Below are 24,959 nucleotides of genomic sequence, written 5' to 3'. Positions count from 1 at the left end.
ACCGTCTGTGTTTCCACCTGACAAACTGTCTGACACACATTGTCTCTCTCTGCACATTCACACTTGACAATTTCACAATCACACAACATTCATTGATCACTCGACACGCACAAGTCAATCTCATCTGATTACTTTCATTGTCGAGTGGAATATTCATGTGTGCATTGACCACTTGACTCACGGTTTTCAATCAATCACCTTGTAGGTGCGAATCTAGGTGACAACAATGAAGAAGAAGCAAAGGAGGATTCTAATGATGGTGGTAAGTGTCTCATAAATCATTTGCATCAATGTATATTCATATTGTTTTGACTATCTGACACACGTGTGAACCATCAGTCCGGTACAACTACACACAAACACTCTATTTCTCTGACACACTCACACACACACATATACATACATACATACATACATACATACACACACACACACAAGTGAACACGCACACATTGCGAAACACAATCACTCACATTCACTGACTCGCTCACTAGATTACTCAATTATTAACACAATCACTCACTCAACCACTTCATATCACCTCTATTCTACACATACACAACCATCAAACATCACACATTAAACACATTTCACTATCAAATCAATCATTGCTTCAATCACATTCCTCCACATATAACACATTCCCTCTCCAACTAAACATATAGCCATATAAACATAAACATATTTATATTCAAATCTACATGAATCCACGACATTCCCTCTTCTCACATCACCATCGCTCACAATCTCCTTCTCCATTCACAACAACGTCGGTCGTCACACAATATTGCCGATTACTGCTCAGTCGCTCTCTCGTTCTGTCGCTCGGTCGGTCGGTCGGTCGACTGTTCGTCGATCAATCGATCGATCGATCGATCGGTCTCTCTGTCTCTCTCCCTTTCTCTCTCTCCCTCTCTCTGCCTCTCTATCAGCCTCACTGTCTTTCTGTCTGTTCCTCTGTTCGTCCACCGTCTGTGTTTCCACCTGACAAACTGTCTGACACACATTGTCTCTCTCTGCACATTCACACTTGACAATTTCACAATCACACAACATTCATTGATCACTCGACACGCACAAGTCAATCTCATCTGATTACTTTCATTGTCGAGTGGAATATTCATGTGTGCATTGACCACTTGACTCACGGTTTTCAATCAATCACCTTGTAGGTGCGAATCTAGGTGACAACAATGAAGAAGAAGCAAAGGAGGATTCTAATGATGGTGGTAAGTGTCTCATAAATCATTTGCATCAATGTATATTCATATTGTTTTGACTATCTGACACACGTGTGAACCATCAGTCCGGTACAACTACACACAAACACTCTATTTCTCTGACACACTCACACACACACATATACATACATACATACATACATACATACACACACACACACAAGTGAACACGCACACATTGCGAAACACAATCACTCACATTCACTGACTCGCTCACTAGATTACTCAATTATTAACACAATCACTCACTCAACCACTTCATATCACCTCTATTCTACACATACACAACCATCAAACATCACACATTAAACACATTTCACTATCAAATCAATCATTGCTTCAATCACATTCCTCCACATATAACACATTCCCTCTCCAACTAAACATATAGCCATATAAACATAAACATATTTATATTCAAATCTACATGAATCCACGACATTCCCTCTTCTCACATCACCATCGCTCACAATCTCCTTCTCCATTCACAACAACGTCGGTCGTCACACAATATTGCCGATTACTGCTCAGTCGCTCGCTCGTTCGGTCGCTCGGTCGGTCGGTCGGTCGATGTTCGGTCAATCAATCGATCGATCGATCGATCGGTCTCTCTCTCTCTCCCTTTCTCTCTCTCCCTCTCTCTGCCTCTCTATCAGCCTCACTGTCTTTCTGTCTCTTCCTCTGTTCGTCCACCGTCTGTGTTTCCACCTGACAAACTGTCTGACACACATTGTCTCTCTCTGCACATTCACACTTGACAATTTCACAATCACACAACATTCATTGATCACTCGACACGCACAAGTCAATCTCATCTGATTACTTTCATTGTCGAGTGGAATATTCATGTGTGCATTGACCACTTGACTCACGGTTTTCAATCAATCACCTTGTAGGTGCGAATCTAGGTGACAACAATGAAGAAGAAGCAAAGGAGGATTCTAATGATGGTGGTAAGTGTCTCATAAATCATTTGCATCAATGTATATTCATATTGTTTTGACTATCTGACACACGTGTGAACCATCAGTCCGGTACAACTACACACAAACACTCTATTTCTCTGACACACTCACACACACATATACATACATACATACATACATACACACACACACACACAAGTGAACACGCACACATTGCGAAACACAATCACTCACATTCACTGACTCGCTCACTAGATTACTCAATTATTAACACAATCACTCACTCAACCACTTCATATCACCTCTATTCTACACATACACAACCATCAAACATCACACATTAAACACATTTCACTATCAAATCAATCATTGCTTCAATCACATTCCTCCACATATAACACATTCCCTCTCCAACTAAACATATAGCCATATAAACATAAACATATTTATATTCAAATCTACATGAATCCACGACATTCCCTCTTCTCACATCACCATCGCTCACAATCTCCTTCTCCATTCACAACAACGTCGGTCGTCACACAATATTGCCGATTACTGCTCAGTCGCTCGCTCGTTCGGTCGCTCGGTCGGTCGGTCGGTCGGCTGGTCGTTCATCAATCGATCGATCGATCGATCGGTCTCTCTGTCTCTCTCCCTTTCTCTCTCTCCCTCTCTCTGCCTCTCTATCAGCCTCACTGTCTTTCTGTCTCTTCCTCTGTTCGTCCACCGTCTGTGTTTCCACCTGACAAACTGTCTGACACACATTGTCTCTCTCTGCACATTCACACTTGACAATTTCACAATCACACAACATTCATTGATCACTCGACACGCACAAGTCAATCTCATCTGATTACTTTCATTGTCGAGTGGAATATTCATGTGTGCATTGACCACTTGACTCACGGTTTTCAATCAATCACCTTGTAGGTGCGAATCTAGGTGACAACAATGAAGAAGAAGCAAAGGAGGATTCTAATGATGGTGGTAAGTGTCTCATAAATCATTTGCATCAATGTATATTCATATTGTTTTGACTATCTGACACACGTGTGAACCATCAGTCCGGTACAACTACACACAAACACTCTATTTCTCTGACACACTCACACACACACATATACATACATACATACATACATACATACACACACACACACAAGTGAACACGCACACATTGCGAAACACAATCACTCACATTCACTGACTCGCTCACTAGATTACTCAATTATTAACACAATCACTCACTCAACCACTTCATATCACCTCTATTCTACACATACACAACCATCAAACATCACACATTAAACACATTTCACTATCAAATCAATCATTGCTTCAATCACATTCCTCCACATATAACACATTCCCTCTCCAACTAAACATATAGCCATATAAACATAAACATATTTATATTCAAATCTACATGAATCCACGACATTCCCTCTTCTCACATCACCATCGCTCACAATCTCCTTCTCCATTCACAACAACGTCGGTCGTCACACAATATTGCCGATTACTGCTCAGTCGCTCGTTCTCGCTCGGTCGGTCGGTCGGTCGACTGTTCGGTCGATCAATCGATCGATCGATCGATCGGTCTCTCTGTCTCTCTCCCTTTCTCTCTCTCCCTCTCTCTGCCTCTCTATCAGCCTCACTGTCTTTCTGTCTCTTCCTCTGTTCGTCCACCGTCTGTGTTTCCACCTGACAAACTGTCTGACACACATTGTCTCTCTCTGCACATTCACACCTGACAATTTCACAATCACACAACATTCATTGATCACTCGACACGCACAAGTCAATCTCATCTGATTACTTTCATTGTCGAGTGGAATATTCATGTGTGCATTGACCACTTGACTCACGGTTTTCAATCAATCACCTTGTAGGTGCGAATCTAGGTGACAACAATGAAGAAGAAGCAAAGGAGGATTCTAATGATGGTGGTAAGTGTCTCATAAATCATTTGCATCAATGTATATTCATATTGTTTTGACTATCTGACACACGTGTGAACCATCAGTCCGGTACAACTACACACAAACACTCTATTTCTCTGACACACTCACACACACATATACATACATACATACATACATACATACACACACACACAAGTGAACACGCACACATTGCGAAACACAATCACTCACATTCACTGACTCGCTCACTAGATTACTCAATTATTAACACAATCACTCACTCAACCACTTCATATCACCTCTATTCTACACATACACAACCATCAAACATCACACATTAAACACATTTCACTATCAAATCAATCATTGCTTCAATCACATTCCTCCACATATAACACATTCCCTCTCCAACTAAACATATAGCCATATAAACATAAACATATTTATATTCAAATCTACATGAATCCACGACATTCCCTCTTCTCACATCACCATCGCTCACAATCTCCTTCTCCATTCACAACAACGTCGGTCGTCACACAATATTGCCGATTACTGCTCAGTCGCTCGCTCGTTCGGTCGCTCGGTCGGTCAGTCGGTCGGTCGGCTGGTCGTTCAATCAATCGATCGATCGATCGATCGGTCTCTCTGTCTCTCTCCCTTTCTCTCTCTCCCTCTCTCTGCCTCTCTATCAGCCTCACTGTCTTTCTGTCTCTTCCTCTGTTCGTCCACCGTCTGTGTTTCCACCTGACAAACTGTCTGACACACATTGTCTCTCTCTGCACATTCACACTTGACAATTTCACAATCACACAACATTCATTGATCACTCGACACGCACAAGTCAATCTCATCTGATTACTTTCATTGTCGAGTGGAATATTCATGTGTGCATTGACCACTTGACTCACGGTTTTCAATCAATCACCTTGTAGGTGCGAATCTAGGTGACAACAATGAAGAAGAAGCAAAGGAGGATTCTAATGATGGTGGTAAGTGTCTCATAAATCATTTGCATCAATGTATATTCATATTGTTTTGACTATCTGACACACGTGTGAACCATCAGTCCGGTACAACTACACACAAACACTCTATTTCTCTGACACACTCACACACACATACATACATACATACATACATACATACACACACACACAGTGAACACGCACACATTGCGAAACACAATCACTCACATTCACTGACTCGCTCACTAGATTACTCAATTATTAACACAATCACTCACTCAACCACTTCATATCACCTCTATTCTACACATACACAACCATCAAACATCACACATTAAACACATTTCACTATCAAATCAATCATTGCTTCAATCACATTCCTCCACATATAACACATTCCCTCTCCAACTAAACATATAGCCATATAAACATAAACATATTTATATTCAAATCTACATGAATCCACGACATTCCCTCTTCTCACATCACCATCGCTCACAATCTCCTTCTCCATTCACAACAACGTCGGTCGTCACACAATATTGCCGATTACTGCTCAGTCGCTCGCTCGTTCGTCGCTCGGTCGGTCAGTCGGTCGGTCGGCTGGTCGTTCATCGATCGATCGATCGATCGGTCTCTCTCTCTCTCTCCCTTTCTCTCTCTCCCTCTCTCTGCCTCTCTATCAGCCTCACTGTCTTTCTGTCTCTTCCTCTGTTCGTCCACCGTCTGTGTTTCCACCTGACAAACTGTCTGACACACATTGTCTCTCTCTGCACATTCACACTTGACAATTTCACAATCACACAACATTCATTGATCACTCGACACGCACAAGTCAATCTCATCTGATTACTTTCATTGTCGAGTGGAATATTCATGTGTGCATTGACCACTTGACTCACGGTTTTCAATCAATCACCTTGTAGGTGCGAATCTAGGTGACAACAATGAAGAAGAAGCAAAGGAGGATTCTAATGATGGTGGTAAGTGTCTCATAAATCATTTGCATCAATGTATATTCATATTGTTTTGACTATCTGACACACGTGTGAACCATCAGTCCGGTACAACTACACACAAACACTCTATTTCTCTGACACACTCACACACACACATATACATACATACATACATACATACATACACACACACACACAGTGAACACGCACACATTGCGAAACACAATCACTCACATTCACTGACTCGCTCACTAGATTACTCAATTATTAACACAATCACTCACTCAACCACTTCATATCACCTCTATTCTACACATACACAACCATCAAACATCACACATTAAACACATTTCACTATCAAATCAATCATTGCTTCAATCACATTCCTCCACATATAACACATTCCCTCTCCAACTAAACATATAGCCATATAAACATAAACATATTTATATTCAAATCTACATGAATCCACGACATTCCCTCTTCTCACATCACCATCGCTCACAATCTCCTTCTCCATTCACAACAACGTCGGTCGTCACACAATATTGCCGATTACTGCTCAGTCGCTCGCTCGTTCGGTCGCTCGGTCGATCGGTTCGATCGATCGATCGATCGGTCTCTCTCTCTCTCCTTTTCTCTCTCTCCCTCTCTCTGCCTCTCTATCAGCCTCACTGTCTTTCTGTCTCTTCCTCTGTTCGTCCACCGTCTGTGTTTCCACCTGACAAACTGTCTGACACACATTGTCTCTCTCTGCACATTCACACTTGACAATTTCACAATCACACAACATTCATTGATCACTCGACACGCACAAGTCAATCTCATCTGATTACTTTCATTGTCGAGTGGAATATTCATGTGTGCATTGACCACTTGACTCACGGTTTTCAATCAATCACCTTGTAGGTGCGAATCTAGGTGACAACAATGAAGAAGAAGCAAAGGAGGATTCTAATGATGGTGGTAAGTGTCTCATAAATCATTTGCATCAATGTATATTCATATTGTTTTCACTATCTGACACACGTGTGAACCATCAGTCCGCTACAACTACACACAAACACTCTATTTCTCTAACACACTCACACACACACATATACATACATACACACACACACAAGTGAACACGCACACATTGCGAAACACAATCACTCACATTCACTGACTCGCTCACTAGATTACTCAATTATTAACACAATCACTCACTCAACCACTTCATATCACCTCTATTCTACACATACACAACCATCAAACATCACACATTAAACACATTTCACTATCAAATCAATCATTGCTTCAATCACATTCCTCCACATATAACACATTCCCTCTCCAACTAAACATATAGCCATATAAACATAAACATATTTATATTCAAATCTACATGAATCCACGACATTCCCTCTTCTCACATCACCATCGCTCACAATCTCCTTCTCCATTCACAACAACGTCGGTCGTCACACAATATTGCCGATTACTGCTCAGTCGCTCTCTCGTTCTGTCGCTCGGTCGGTCGGTCGGTCGACTGTTCGGTCGATCAATCGATCGATCGATCGATCGGTCTCTCTGTCTCTCTCCCTTTCTCTCTCTCCCTCTCTCTGCCTCTCTATCAGCCTCACTGTCTTTCTGTCTCTTCCTCTGTTCGTCCACCGTCTGTGTTTCCACCTGACAAACTGTCTGACACACATTGTCTCTCTCTGCACATTCACACTTGACAATTTCACAATCACACAACATTCATTGATCACTCGACACGCACAAGTCAATCTCATCTGATTACTTTCATTGTCGAGTGGAATATTCATGTGTGCATTGACCACTTGACTCACGGTTTTCAATCAATCACCTTGTAGGTGCGAATCTAGGTGACAACAATGAAGAAGAAGCAAAGGAGGATTCTAATGATGGTGGTAAGTGTCTCATAAATCATTTGCATCAATGTATATTCATATTGTTTTGACTATCTGACACACGTGTGAACCATCAGTCCGGTACAACTACACACAAACACTCTATTTCTCTGACACACTCACACACACATACATACATACATACATACATACACACACACACAAGTGAACACGCACACATTGCGAAACACAATCACTCACATTCACTGACTCGCTCACTAGATTACTCAATTATTAACACAATCACTCACTCAACCACTTCATATCACCTCTATTCTACACATACACAACCATCAAACATCACACATTAAACACATTTCACTATCAAATCAATCATTGCTTCAATCACATTCCTCCACATATAACACATTCCCTCTCCAACTAAACATATAGCCATATAAACATAAACATATTTATATTCAAATCTACATGAATCCACGACATTCCCTCTTCTCACATCACCATCGCTCACAATCTCCTTCTCCATTCACAACAACGTCGGTCGTCACACAATATTGCCGATTACTGCTCAGTCGCTCGCTCGTTCGGTCGATCGATCGATCGATCGATCGATCGGTCTCTGTCTCTCTCGCTCCCTTTCTCTCTCTCCCTCTCTCTGCCTCTCTATCAGCCTCACTGTCTTTCTGTCTCTTCCTCTGTTCGTCCACCGTCTGTGTTTCCACCTGACAAACTGTCTGACACACATTGTCTCTCTCTGCACATTCACACTTGACAATTTCACAATCACACAACATTCATTGATCACTCGACACGCACAAGTCAATCTCATCTGATTACTTTCATTGTCGAGTGGAATATTCATGTGTGCATTGACCACTTGACTCACGGTTTTCAATCAATCACCTTGTAGGTGCGAATCTAGGTGACAACAATGAAGAAGAAGAAAAGGAGGATTCTAATGATGGTGGTAAGTGTCTCATAAATCATTTGCATCAATGTATATTCATATTGTTTTGACTATCTGACACACGTGTGAACCATCAGTCCGGTACAACTACACACAAACACTCTATTTCTCTGACACACTCACACACACATACATACATACATACATACATACACACACACACAAGTGAACACGCACACATTGCGAAACACAATCACTCACATTCACTGACTCGCTCACTAGATTACTCAATTATTAACACAATCACTCACTCAACCACTTCATATCACCTCTATTCTACACATACACAACCATCAAACATCACACATTAAACACATTTCACTATCAAATCAATCATTGCTTCAATCACATTCCTCCACATATAACACATTCCCTCTCCAACTAAACATATAGCCATATAAACATAAACATATTTATATTCAAATCTACATGAATCCACGACATTCCCTCTTCTCACATCACCATCGCTCACAATCTCCTTCTCCATTCACAACAACGTCGGTCGTCACACAATATTGCCGATTACTGCTCAGTCGCTCGCTCGTTCGGTCGATCGATCGATCGATCGATCGGTCTCTGTCTCTCTCGCTCCCTTTCTCTCTCTCCCTCTCTCTGCCTCTCTATCAGCCTCACTGTCTTTCTGTCTCTTCCTCTGTTCGTCCACCGTCTGTGTTTCCACCTGACAAACTGTCTGACACACATTGTCTCTCTCTGCACATTCACACTTGACAATTTCACAATCACACAACATTCATTGATCACTCGACACGCACAAGTCAATCTCATCTGATTACTTTCATTGTCGAGTGGAATATTCATGTGTGCATTGACCACTTGACTCACGGTTTTCAATCAATCACCTTGTAGGTGCGAATCTAGGTGACAACAATGAAGAAGAAGAAAAGGAGGATTCTAATGATGGTGGTAAGTGTCTCATAAATCATTTGCATCAATGTATATTCATATTGTTTTGACTATCTGACACACGTGTGAACCATCAGTCCGGTACAACTACACACAAACACTCTATTTCTCTGACACACACACACACATACACATACATACATACACACACACACAAGTGAACACGCACACATTGCGAAACACAATCACTCACATTCACTGACTCGCTCACTAGATTACTCAATTATTAACACAATCACTCACTCAACCACTTCATATCACCTCTATTCTACACATACACAACCATCAAACATCACACATTAAACACATTTCACTATCAAATCAATCATTGCTTCAATCACATTCCTCCACATATAACACATTCCCTCTCCAACTAAACATATAGCCATATAAACATAAACATATTTATATTCAAATCTACATGAATCCACGACATTCCCTCTTCTCACATCACCATCGCTCACAATCTCCTTCTCCATTCACAACAACGTCGGTCGTCACACAATATTGCCGATTACTGCTCAGTCGCTCGCTCGTTCGGTCGACGGTCGATCGATCGATCGATCGGTCTCTCTCTCTCGCTCCCTTTCTCTCTCTCCCTCTCTCTGCCTCTCTATCAGCCTCACTGTCTTTCTGTCTCTTCCTCTGTTCGTCCACCGTCTGTGTTTCCACCTGACAAACTGTCTGACACACATTGTCTCTCTCTGCACATTCACACTTGACAATTTCACAATCACACAACATTCATTGATCACTCGACACGCACAAGTCAATCTCATCTGATTACTTTCATTGTCGAGTGGAATATTCATGTGTGCATTGACCACTTGACTCACGGTTTTCAATCAATCACCTTGTAGGTGCGAATCTAGGTGACAACAATGAAGAAGAAGAAAAGGAGGATTCTAATGATGGTGGTAAGTGTCTCATAAATCATTTGCATCAATGTATATTCATATTGTTTTGACTATCTGACACACGTGTGAACCATCAGTCCGGTACAACTACACACAAACACTCTATTTCTCTGACACACTCACACACACACATATACATACATACACACACACACAAGTGAACACGCACACATTGCGAAACACAATCACTCACATTCACTGACTCGCTCACTAGATTACTCAATTATTAACACAATCACTCACTCAACCACTTCATATCACCTCTATTCTACACATACACAACCATCAAACATCACACATTAAACACATTTCACTATCAAATCAATCATTGCTTCAATCACATTCCTCCACATATAACACATTCCCTCTCCAACTAAACATATAGCCATATAAACATAAACATATTTATATTCAAATCTACATGAATCCACGACATTCCCTCTTCTCACATCACCATCGCTCACAATCTCCTTCTCCATTCACAACAACGTCGGTCGTCACACAATATTGCCGATTACTGCTCAGTCGCTCGCTCGTTCGGTCGATCGATCGATCGATCGTCGGTCTCTCTCTCTCTCCTTCTCTCTCTCTCCCTCTCTCTGCCTCTCTATCAGCCTCACTGTCTTTCTGTCTCTTCCTCTGTTCGTCCACCGTCTGTGTTTCCACCTGACAAACTGTCTGACACACATTGTCTCTCTCTGCACATTCACACTTGACAATTTCACAATCACACAACATTCATTGATCACTCGACACGCACAAGTCAATCTCATCTGATTACTTTCATTGTCGAGTGGAATATTCATGTGTGCATTGACCACTTGACTCACGGTTTTCAATCAATCACCTTGTAGGTGCGAATCTAGGTGACAACAATGAAGAAGAAGAAAAGGAGGATTCTAATGATGGTGGTAAGTGTCTCATAAATCATTTGCATCAATGTATATTCATATTGTTTTGACTATCTGACACACGTGTGAACCATCAGTCCGGTACAACTACACACAAACACTCTATTTCTCTGACACACTCACACACACACATACATACATACATACATACACACACACACAGTGAACACGCACACATTGCGAAACACAATCACTCACATTCACTGACTCACTCACTAGATTACTCAATTATTAACACAATCACTCACTCAACCACTTCATATCACCTCTATTCTACACATACACAACCATCAAACATCACACATTAAACACATTTCACTATCAAATCAATCATTGCTTCAATCACATTCCTCCACATATAACACATTCCCTCTCCAACTAAACATATAGCCATATAAACATAAACATATTTATATTCAAATCTACATGAATCCACGACATTCCCTCTTCTCACATCACCATCGCTCACAATCTCCTTCTCCATTCACAACAACGTCGGTCCACACACAATATTGCCGATTACTGCTCAGTCGCTCGCTCGGTTCGGTCGATCGATCGATCGATCGGTCTCTCTGTCTCTCTCGCTCCCTTTCTCTCTCTCCCTCTCTCTGCCTCTCTATCAGCCTCACTGTCTTTCTGTCTCTTCCTCTGTTCGTCCACCGTCTGTGTTTCCACCTGACAAACTGTCTGACACACATTGTCTCTCTCTGCACATTCACACTTGACAATTTCACAATCACACAACATTCATTGATCACTCGACACGCACAAGTCAATCTCATCTGATTACTTTCATTGTCGAGTGGAATATTCATGTGTGCATTGACCACTTGACTCACGGTTTTCAATCAATCACCTTGTAGGTGCGAATCTAGGTGACAACAATGAAGAAGAAGAAAAGGAGGATTCTAATGATGGTGGTAAGTGTCACATAAATCATTTGCATCAATCTATACTGATATTGTTTTCACTATCTGACACACGTGTGAACCATCAGTCCGGTACAACTACACACAAACACTCTATTTCTCTGACACACACACACACATACATACATACATACATACATACACACACACACACAAGTGAACACGCACACATTGCGAAACACAATCACTCACATTCACTGACTCGCTCACTAGATTACTCAATTATTAACACAATCACTCACTCAACCACTTCATATCACCTCTATTCTACACATACACAACCATCAAACATCACACATTAAACACATTTCACTATCAAATCAATCATTGCTTCAATCACATTCCTCCACATATAACACATTCCCTCTCCAACTAAACATATAGCCATATAAACATAAACATATTTATATTCAAATCTACATGAATCCACGACATTCCCTCTTCTCACATCACCATCGCTCACAATCTCCTTCTCCATTCACAACAACGTCGGTCGTCACACAATATTGCCGATTACTGCTCAGTCGCTCGCTCGTTCGACGTCGATCGATCGATCGATCGGTCTCTCTGTCTCTCTCGCTCCCTTTCTCTCTCTCCCTCTCTCTGCTCTCTATCAGCCTCACTGTCTTTCTGTCTCTTCCTCTGTTCGTCCACCGTCTGTGTTTCCACCTGACAAACTGTCTGACACACATTGTCTCTCTCTGCACATTCACACTTGACAATTTCACAATCACACAACATTCATTGATCACTCGACACGCACAAGTCAATCTCATCTGATTACTTTCATTGTCGAGTGGAATATTCATGTGTGCATTGACCACTTGACTCACGGTTTTCAATCAATCACCTTGTAGGTGCGAATCTAGGTGACAACAATGAAGAAGAAGAAAAGGAGGATTCTAATGATGGTGGTAAGTGTCTCATAAATCATTTGCATCAATGTATATTCATATTGTTTTGACTATCTGACACACGTGTGAACCATCAGTCCGGTACAACTACACACAAACACTCTATTTCTCTGACACACTCACACACACACATACATACATACATACACACACACACAAGTGAACACGCACACATTGCGAAACACAATCACTCACATTCACTGACTCGCTCACTAGATTACTCAATTATTAACACAATCACTCACTCAACCACTTCATATCACCTCTATTCTACACATACACAACCATCAAACATCACACATTAAACACATTTCACTATCAAATCAATCATTGCTTCAATCACATTCCTCCACATATAACACATTCCCTCTCCAACTAAACATATAGCCATATAAACATAAACATATTTATATTCAAATCTACATGAATCCACGACATTCCCTCTTCTCACATCACCATCGCTCACAATCTCCTTCTCCATTCACAACAACGTCGGTCGTCACACAATATTGCCGATTACTGCTCAGTCGCTCGCTCGTTCGGTCGATCGATCGATCGATCGATCGGTCTCTCTCTTCTCCCTTTCTCTCTCTCCCTCTCTCTGCCTCTCTATCAGCCTCACTGTCTTTCTGTCTCTTCCTCTGTTCGTCCACCGTCTGTGTTTCCACCTGACAAACTGTCTGACACACATTGTCTCTCTCTGCACATTCACACTTGACAATTTCACAATCACACAACATTCATTGATCACTCGACACGCACAAGTCAATCTCATCTGATTACTTTCATTGTCGAGTGGAATATTCATGTGTGCATTGACCACTTGACTCACGGTTTTCAATCAATCACCTTGTAGGTGCGAATCTAGGTGACAACAATGAAGAAGAAGCAAATGAGGATTCTAATGATGGTGGTAAGTGTCTCATAAATCATTTGCATCAATGTATATTCATATTGTTTTGACTATCTGACACACGTGTGAACCATCAGTCCGGTACAACTACACACAAACACTCTATTTCTCTGACACACTCACACACACACATACATACATACATACACACACACACAAGTGAACACGCACACATTGCGAAACACAATCACTCACATTCACTGACTCGCTCACTAGATTACTCAATTATTAACACAATCACTCACTCAACCACTTCATATCACCTCTATTCTACACATACACAACCATCAAACATCACACATTAAACACATTTCACTATCAAATCAATCATTGCTTCAATCACATTCCTCCACATATAACACATTCCCTCTCCAACTAAACATATAGCCATATAAACATAAACATATTTATATTCAAATCTACATGAATCCACGACATTCCCCTTCTCACATCACCATCGCTCACAATCTCCTTCTCCATTCACAACAACGTCGGTCGTCACACAATATTGCCGATTACTGCTCAGTCGCTCGCTCGTTCGGTCGATCGATCGATCGATCGATCGGTCTCTCTGTCTCTCTCGCTCCCTTTCTCTCTCTCCCTCTCTCTGCCTCTCTATCAGCCTCACTGTCTTTCTGTCTCTTCCTCTGTTCGTCCACCGTCTGTGTTTCCACCTGACAAACTGTCTGACACACATTGTCTCTCTCTGCACATTCACACTTGACAATTTCACAATCACACAACATTCATTGATCACTCGACACGCACAAGTCAATCTCATCTGATTACTTTCATTGTCGAGTGGAATATTCATGTGTGCATTGACCACTTGACTCACGGTTTTCAATCAATCACCTTGTAGGTGCGAATCTAGGTGACAACAATGAAGAAGAAGAAAAGGAGGATTCTAATGATGGTGGTAAGTGTCTCATAAATCATTTGCATCAATGTATATTCATATTGTTTTGACTATCTGACACACGTGTGAACCATCAGTCCGGTACAACTACACACAAACACTCTATTTCTCTGACACACTCACACACAACATACATACACATACATACATACACACACACACAAGTGAACACGCACACATTGCGAAACACAATCACTCACATTCACTGACTCGCTCACTAGATTACTCAATTATTAACACAATCACTCACTCAACCACTTCATATCACCTCTATTCTACACATACACAACCATCAAACATCACACATTAAACACATTTCACTATCAAATCAATCATTGCTTCAATCACATTCCTCCACATATAACACATTCCCTCTCCAACTAAACATATAGCCATATAAACATAAACATATTTATATTCAAATCTACATGAATCCACGACATTCCCACTTCTCACATCACCATCGCTCACAATCTCCTTCTCCATTCACAACAACGTCGGTCGTCACACAATATTGCCGATTACTGCTCAGTCGCTCGCTCGTTCGGTCGATCGATCGATCGATCGATCGGTCTCTCTGTCTCTCTCGCTCCCTTTCTCTCTCTCCCTCTCTCTGCCTCTCTATCAGCCTCACTGTCTTTCTGTCTCTTCCTCTGTTCGTCCACCGTCTGTGTTTCCACCTGACAAACTGTCTGACACACATTGTCTCTCTCTGCACATTCACACTTGACAATTTCACAATCACACAACATTCATTGATCACTCGACACGCACAAGTCAATCTCATCTGATTACTTTCATTGTCGAGTGGAATATTCATGTGTGCATTGACCACTTGACTCACGGTTTTCAATCAATCACCTTGTAGGTGCGAATCTAGGTGACAACAATGAAGAAGAAGAAAAGGAGGATTCTAATGATGGTGGTAAGTGTCTCATAAATCATTTGCATCAATGTATATTCATATTGTTTTGACTATCTGACACACGTGTGAACCATCAGTCCGCTACAACTACACACAAACACACTATTTCTCTGACACATTCACACAAACACATACATACATACATACATACATACATACACACACAACACAACACGCACACATTGCGAAACACAATCACTCACATTCACTGACTCGCTCACTAGATTACTCAATTATTAACACAATCACTCACTCAACCACTTCATATCACCTCTATTCTACACATACACAACCATCAAACATCACACATTAAACACATTTCACTATCAAATCAATCATTGCTTCAATCACATTCCTCCACATATAACACATTCCCTCTCCAACTAAACATATAGCCATATAAACATAAACATATTTATATTCAAATCTACATGAATCCACGACATTCCCACTTCTCACATCACCATCGCTCACAATCTCCTTCTCCATTCACAACAACGTCGGTCGTCACACAATATTGCCGATTACTGCTCAGTCGCTCGCTCGTTCGGTCGATCGATCGATCGATCGATCGGTCTGTCTCTCTCGCTCCCTTTCTCTCTCTCCCTCTCTCTGCCTCTCTATCAGCCTCACTGTCTTTCTGTCTCTTCCTCTGTTCGTCCACCGTCTGTGTTTCCACCTGACAAACTGTCTGACACACATTGTCTCTCTCTGCACATTCACACTTGACAATTTCACAATCACACAACATTCATTGATCACTCGACACGCACAAGTCAATCTCATCTGATTACTTTCATTGTCGAGTGGAATATTCATGTGTGCATTGACCACTTGACTCACGGTTTTCAATCAATCACCTTGTAGGTGCGAATCTAGGTGACAACAATGAAGAAGAAGAAAAGGAGGATTCTAATGATGGTGGTAAGTGTCTCATAAATCATTTGCATCAATGTATATTCATATTGTTTTGACTATCTGACACACGTGTGAACCATCAGTCCGGTACAACTACACACAAACACTCTATTTCTCTGACACATTCACACAACACACATACATACATACATACATACATACATACATACACACACACACAGTGAACACGCACACATTGCGAAACACAATCACTCACATTCACTGACTCGCTCACTAGATTACTCAATTATTAACACAATCACTCACTCAACCACTTCATATCACCTCTATTCTACACATACACAACCATCAAACATCACACATTAAACACATTTCACTATCAAATCAATCATTGCTTCAATCACATTCCTCCACATATAACACATTCCCTCTCCAACTAAACATATAGCCATATAAACATAAACATATTTATATTCAAATCTACATGAATCCACGACATTCCCACTTCTCACATCACCATCGCTCACAATCTCCTTCTCCATTCACAACAACGTCGGTCGTCACACAATATTGCCGATTACTGCTCAGTCGCTCGCTCGTTCGGTCGATCGATCGATCGATCGGTCTCTCTGTCTCTCTCGCTCCCTTTCTCTCTCTCCCTCTCTCTGCCTCTCTATCAGCCTCACTGTCTTTCTGTCTCTTCCTCTGTTCGTCCACCGTCTGTGTTTCCACCTGACAAACTGTCTGACACACATTGTCTCTCTCTGCACATTCACACTTGACAATTTCACAATCACACAACATTCATTGATCACTCGACACGCACAAGTCAATCTCATCTGATTACTTTCATTGTCGAGTGGAATATTCATGTGTGCATTGACCACTTGACTCACGGTTTTCAATCAATCACCTTGTAGGTGCGAATCTAGGTGACAACAATGAAGAAGAAGAAAAGGAGGATTCTAATGATGGTGGTAAGTGTCTCATAAATCATTTGCATCAATGTATATTCATATTGTTTTGACTATCTGACACACGTGTGAACCATCAGTCCGGTACAACTACACACAAACACTCTATTTCTCTGACACATTCACACACACATACATACATACATACATACACATACACACACAAGTGAACACGCACACATTGCGAAACACAATCACTCACATTCACTGACTCGCTCACTAGATTACTCAATTATTAACACAATCACTCACTCAACCACTTCATATCACCTCTATTCTACACATACACAACCATCAAACATCACACATTAAACACATTTCACTATCAAATCAATCATTGCTTCAATCACATTCCTCCACATATAACACATTCCCTCTCCAACTAAACATATAGCCATATAAACATAAACATATTTATATTCAAATCTACATGAATCCACGACATTCCCACTTCTCACATCACCATCGCTCACAATCTCCTTCTCCATTCACAACAACGTCGGTCGTCACACAATATTGCCGATTACTGCTCAGTCGCTCGCTCGTTCGGTCGATCGATCGATCGATCGGTCTCTCTGTCTCTCTCGCTCCCTTTCTCTCTCTCCCTCTCTCTGCCTCTCTATCAGCCTCACTGTCTTTCTGTCTCTTCCTCTGTTCGTCCACCGTCTGTGTTTCCACCTGACAAACTGTCTGACACACATTGTCTCTCTCTGCACATTCACACTTGACAATTTCACAATCACACAACATTCATTGATCACTCGACACGCACAAGTCAATCTCATCTGATTACTTTCATTGTCGAGTGGAATATTCATGTGTGCATTGACCACTTGACTCACGGTTTTCAATCAATCACCTTGTAGGTGCGAATCTAGGTGACAACAATGAAGAAGAAGAAAAGGAGGATTCTAATGATGGTGGTAAGTGTCTCATAAATCATTTGCATCAATGTATATTCATATTGTTTTGACTATCTGACACACGTGTGAACCATCAGTCCGGTACAACTACACACAAACACTCTATTTCTCTGACACATTCACACACAACATACATACATACATACATACATACACACACAAGTGAACACGCACACATTGCGAAACACAATCACTCACATTCACTGACTCGCTCACTAGATTACTCAATTATTAACACAATCACTCACTCAACCACTTCATATCACCTCTATTCTACACATACACAACCATCAAACATCACACATTAAACACATTTCACTATCAAATCAATCATTGCTTCAATCACATTCCTCCACATATAACACATTCCCTCTCCAACTAAACATATAGCCATATAAACATAAACATATTTATATTCAAATCTACATGAATCCACGACATTCCCACTTCTCACATCACCATCGCTCACAATCTCCTTCTCCATTCACAACAACGTCGGTCGTCACACAATATTGCCGATTACTGCTCAGTCGCTCGCTCGTTCGGTCGATCGATCGATCGATCGGTCTCTCTGTCTCTCTCGCTCCCTTTCTCTCTCTCCCTCTCTCTGCCTCTCTATCAGCCTCACTGTCTTTCTGTCTCTTCCTCTGTTCGTCCACCGTCTGTGTTTCCACCTGACAAACTGTCTGACACACATTGTCTCTCTCTGCACATTCACACTTGACAATTTCACAATCACACAACATTCATTGATCACTCGACACGCACAAGTCAATCTCATCTGATTACTTTCATTGTCGAGTGGAATATTCATGTGTGCATTGACCACTTGACTCACGGTTTTCAATCAATCACCTTGTAGGTGCGAATCTAGGTGACAACAATGAAGAAGAAGAAAAGGAGGATTCTAATGATGGTGGTAAGTGTCTCATAAATCATTTGCATCAATGTATATTCATATTGTTTTGACTATCTGACACACGTGTGAACCATCAGTCCGGTACAACTACACACAAACACTCTATTTCTCTGACACATTCACACAAACACATACATACATACACAAGTAAACACGCACACATTGCGAAACACAATCACTCACATTCACTGACTCGCTCACTAGATTACTCAATTATTAACACAATCACTCACTCAACCACTTCATATCACCTCTATTCTACACATACACAACCATCAAACATCACACATTAAACACATTTCACTATCAAATCAATCATTGCTTCAATCACATTCCTCCACATATAACACATTCCCTCTCCAACTAAACATATAGCCATATAAACATAAACATATTTATATTCAAATCTACATGAATCCACGACATTCCCACTTCTCACATCACCATCGCTCACAATCTCCTTCTCCATTCACAACAACGTCGGTCGTCACACAATATTGCCGATTACTGCTCAGTCGCTCGCTCGTTCGGTCGATCGATCGATCGATCGGTCTCTCTGTCTCTCTCGCTCCCTTTCTCTCTCTCCCTCTCTCTGCCTCTCTATCAGCCTCACTGTCTTTCTGTCTCTTCCTCTGTTCGTCCACCGTCTGTGTTTCCACCTGACAAACTGTCTGACACACATTGTCTCTCTCTGCACATTCACACTTGACAATTTCACAATCACACAACATTCATTGATCACTCGACACGCACAAGTCAATCTCATCTGATTACTTTCATTGTCGAGTGGAATATTCATGTGTGCATTGACCACTTGACTCACGGTTTTCAATCAATCACCTTGTAGGTGCGAATCTAGGTGACAACAATGAAGAAGAAGAAAAGGAGGATTCTAATGATGGTGGTAAGTGTCTCATAAATCATTTGCATCAATGTATATTCATATTGTTTTGACTATCTGACACACGTGTGAACCATCAGTCCGGTACAACTACACACAAACACTCTATTTATCTGACACATTCACACAAACACATACATACATACATACATACACACACACAAGTGAACACGCACACATTGCGAAACACAATCACTCACATTCACTGACTCGCTCACTAGATTACTCAATTATTAACACAATCACTCACTCAACCACTTCATATCACCTCTATTCTACACATACACAACCATCAAATATCACACATTAAACACATTTCACTATCAAATCAATCATTGCTTCAATCACATTCCTCCACATATAACACATTCCCTCTCCAACTAAACATATAGCCATATAAACATAAACATATTTATATTCAAATCTACATGAATCCACGACATTCCCACTTCTCACATCACCATCGCTCACAATCTCCTTCTCCATTCACAACAACGTCGGTCGTCACACAATATTGCCGATTACTGCTCAGTCGCTCGCTCGTTCGGTCGATCGATCGATCGATCGGTCTCTCTGTCTCTCTCGCTCCCTTTCTCTCTCTCCCTCTCTCTGCCTCTCTATCAGCCTCACTGTCTTTCTGTCTCTTCCTCTGTTCGTCCACCGTCTGTGTTTCCACCTGACAAACTGTCTGACACACATTGTCTCTCTCTGCACATTCACACTTGACAATTTCACAATCACACAACATTCATTGATCACTCGACACGCACAAGTCAATCTCATCTGATTACTTTCATTGTCGAGTGGAATATTCATGTGTGCATTGACCACTTGACTCACGGTTTTCAATCAATCACCTTGTAGGTGCGAATCTAGGTGACAACAATGAAGAAGAAGAAAAGGAGGATTCTAATGATGGTGGTAAGTGTCTCATAAATCATTTGCATCAATGTATATTCATATTGTTTTGACTATCTGACACACGTGTGAACCATCAGTCCGGTACAACTACACACAAACACTCTATTTATCTGACACATTCACACAAACACATACATACATACATACATACATACATACATACACACATACATACACACACAAGTGAACACGCACACATTGCGAAACACAATCACTCACATTCACTGACTCGCTCACTAGATTACTCAATTATTAACACAATCACTCACTCAACCACTTCATATCACCTTTATACTACACATACACAACCATCAAATATCACACATTAAACACATTTCACTATCAAATCAATCATTGCTTCAATCACATTCCTCCACATATAACACATTCCCTCTCCAACTAAACATATAGCCATATAAACATAAACATATTTATATTCAAATCTACATGAATCCACGACATTCCCACTTCTCACATCACCATCGCTCACAATCTCCTTCTCCATTCACAACAACGTCGGTCGTCACACAATATTGCCGATTACTGCTCAGTCGCTCGCTCGTTCGGTCGATCGATCGATCGATCGGTCTCTCTGTCTCTCTCGCTCCCTTTCTCTCTCTCCCTCTCTCTGCCTCTCTATCAGCCTCACTGTCTTTCTGTCTCTTCCTCTGTTCGTCCACCGTCTGTGTTTCCACCTGACAAACTGTCTGACACACATTGTCTCTCTCTGCACATTCACACTTGACAATTTCACAATCACACAACATTCATTGATCACTCGACACGCACAAGTCAATCTCATCTGATTACTTTCATTGTCGAGTGGAATATTCATGTGTGCATTGACCACTTGACTCACGGTTTTCAATCAATCACCTTGTAGGTGCGAATCTAGGTGACAACAATGAAGAAGAAGAAAAGGAGGATTCTAATGATGGTGGTAAGTGTCTCATAAATCATTTGCATCAATGTATATTCATATTGTTTTGACTATCTGACACACGTGTGAACCATCAGTCCGGTACAACTACACACAAACACCCTATTTCTCTGACACATTCACACAAACACATACATACATACATATATACACACACAAGTGAACACGCACACATTGCGAAACACAATCACTCACATTCACTGACTCGCTCACTAGATTACTCAATTATTAACACAATCACTCACTCAACCACTTCATATCACCTCTATTCTACACATACACAACCATCAAACATCACACATTAAACACATTTCACTATCAAATCAATCATTGCTTCAATCACATTCCTCCACATATAACACATTCCCTCTCCAACTAAACATATAGCCATATAAACATAAACATATTTATATTCAAATCTACATGAATCCACGACATTCCCACTTCTCACATCACCATCGCTCACAATCTCCTTCTCCATTCACAACAACGTCGGTCGTCACACAATATTGCCGATTACTGCTCAGTCGCTCGCTCGTTCGGTCGATCGATCGATCGATCGGTCTCTCTGTCTCTCTCGCTCCCTTTCTCTCTCTCTCTCTCTGCCTCTCTATCAGCCTCACTGTCTTTCTGTCTCTTCCTCTGTTCGTCCACCGTCTGTGTTTCCACCTGACAAACTGTCTGACACACATTGTCTCTCTCTGCACATTCACACTTGACAATTTCACAATCACACAACATTCATTGATCACTCGACACGCACAAGTCAATCTCATCTGATTACTTTCATTGTCGAGTGGAATATTCATGTGTGCATTGACCACTTGACTCACGGTTTTCAATCAATCACCTTGTAGGTGCGAATCTAGGTGACAACAATGAAGAAGAAGAAAAGGAGGATTCTAATGATGGTGGTAAGTGTCTCATAAATCATTTGCATCAATGTATATTCATATTGTTTTGACTATCTGACACACGTGTGAACCATCAGTCCGGTACAACTACACACAAACGCTCTATTTATCTGACACATTCACACAAACACATACATACATACATACATACATACATACATACATACATACATACATACACACACACACAGTGAACACGCACACATTGCGAAACACAATCACTCACATTCACTGACTCGCTCACTAGATTACTCAATTATTAACACAATCACTCACTCAACCACTTCATATCACCTTTATACTACACATACACAACCATCAAATATCACACATTAAACACATTTCACTATCAAATCAATCATTGCTTCAATCACATTCCTCCACATATAACACATTCCCTCTCCAACTAAACATATAGCCATATAAACATAAACATATTTATATTCAAATCTACATGAATCCACGACATTCCCACTTCTCACATCACCATCGCTCACAATCTCCTTCTCCATTCACAACAACGTCGGTCGTCACACAATATTGCCGATTACTGCTCAGTCGCTCGCTCGTTCGGTCGATCGATCGATCGATCGGTCTCTCTGTCTCTCTCGCTCCCTTTCTCTCTCTCCCTCTCTCTGCCTCTCTATCAGCCTCACTGTCTTTCTGTCTCTTCCTCTGTTCGTCCACCGTCTGTGTTTCCACCTGACAAACTGTCTGACACACATTGTCTCTCTCTGCACATTCACACTTGACAATTTCACAATCACACAACATTCATTGATCACTCGACACGCACAAGTCAATCTCATCTGATTACTTTCATTGTCGAGTGGAATATTCATGTGTGCATTGACCACTTGACTCACGGTTTTCAATCAATCACCTTGTAGGTGCGAATCTAGGTGACAACAATGAAGAAGAAGAAAAGGAGGATTCTAATGATGGTGGTAAGTGTCTCATAAATCATTTGCATCAATGTATATTCATATTGTTTTGACTATCTGACACACGTGTGAACCATCAGTCCGGTACAACTACACACAAACGCTCTATTTATCTGACACATTCACACAAACACATACATACATACATACATACATACATACACACACACACAAGTGAACACGCACACATTGCGAAACACAATCACTCACATTCACTGACTCGCTCACTAGATTACTCAATTATTAACACAATCACTCACTCAACCACTTCATATCACCTCTATTCTACACATACACAACCATCAAACATCACACATTAAACACATTTCACTATCAAATCAATCATTGCTTCAATCACATTCCTCCACATATAACACATTCCCTCTCCAACTAAACATATAGCCATATAAACATAAACATATTTAT

General features: G+C 41.0%; 1 protein-coding gene across 1 annotated transcript; it reads left to right on the top strand.

Annotated features, from left to right (window-relative positions):
- Nucleotides 1-701: 701 nt before the first annotated feature.
- MS3_00010260 (uncharacterized protein) lies at nt 702-24,586 on the top strand (the record flags this gene model as incomplete). Its single annotated transcript, XM_051218618.1, has 27 exons — nt 702-828; nt 1,173-1,229; nt 2,138-2,194; nt 3,101-3,157; nt 4,063-4,119; nt 5,031-5,087; nt 5,990-6,046; nt 6,932-6,988; nt 7,882-7,938; nt 8,810-8,866; nt 9,734-9,790; nt 10,651-10,707; nt 11,562-11,618; nt 12,482-12,538; nt 13,405-13,461; nt 14,318-14,374; nt 15,237-15,293; nt 16,162-16,218; nt 17,086-17,142; nt 18,018-18,074; nt 18,938-18,994; nt 19,857-19,913; nt 20,761-20,817; nt 21,679-21,735; nt 22,619-22,675; nt 23,533-23,589; nt 24,480-24,586. The coding sequence occupies 27 exons, from the start codon at nt 702-704 to the stop codon at nt 24,584-24,586; spliced, it is 1,659 nt and encodes a 552-aa protein (XP_051064115.1).
- Between the last annotated feature and the right edge of the window lie 373 nt (nt 24,587-24,959).

The sequence above is a fragment of the Schistosoma haematobium genome, assembly GCF_000699445.3.
Source record: "Schistosoma haematobium chromosome Unknown HiC_scaffold_149, whole genome shotgun sequence".
In the NCBI taxonomy this organism is placed as follows: Eukaryota; Metazoa; Platyhelminthes; class Trematoda; order Strigeidida; family Schistosomatidae; genus Schistosoma; species Schistosoma haematobium.
This window is presented reverse-complemented; position numbering and strand designations above follow the sequence as displayed.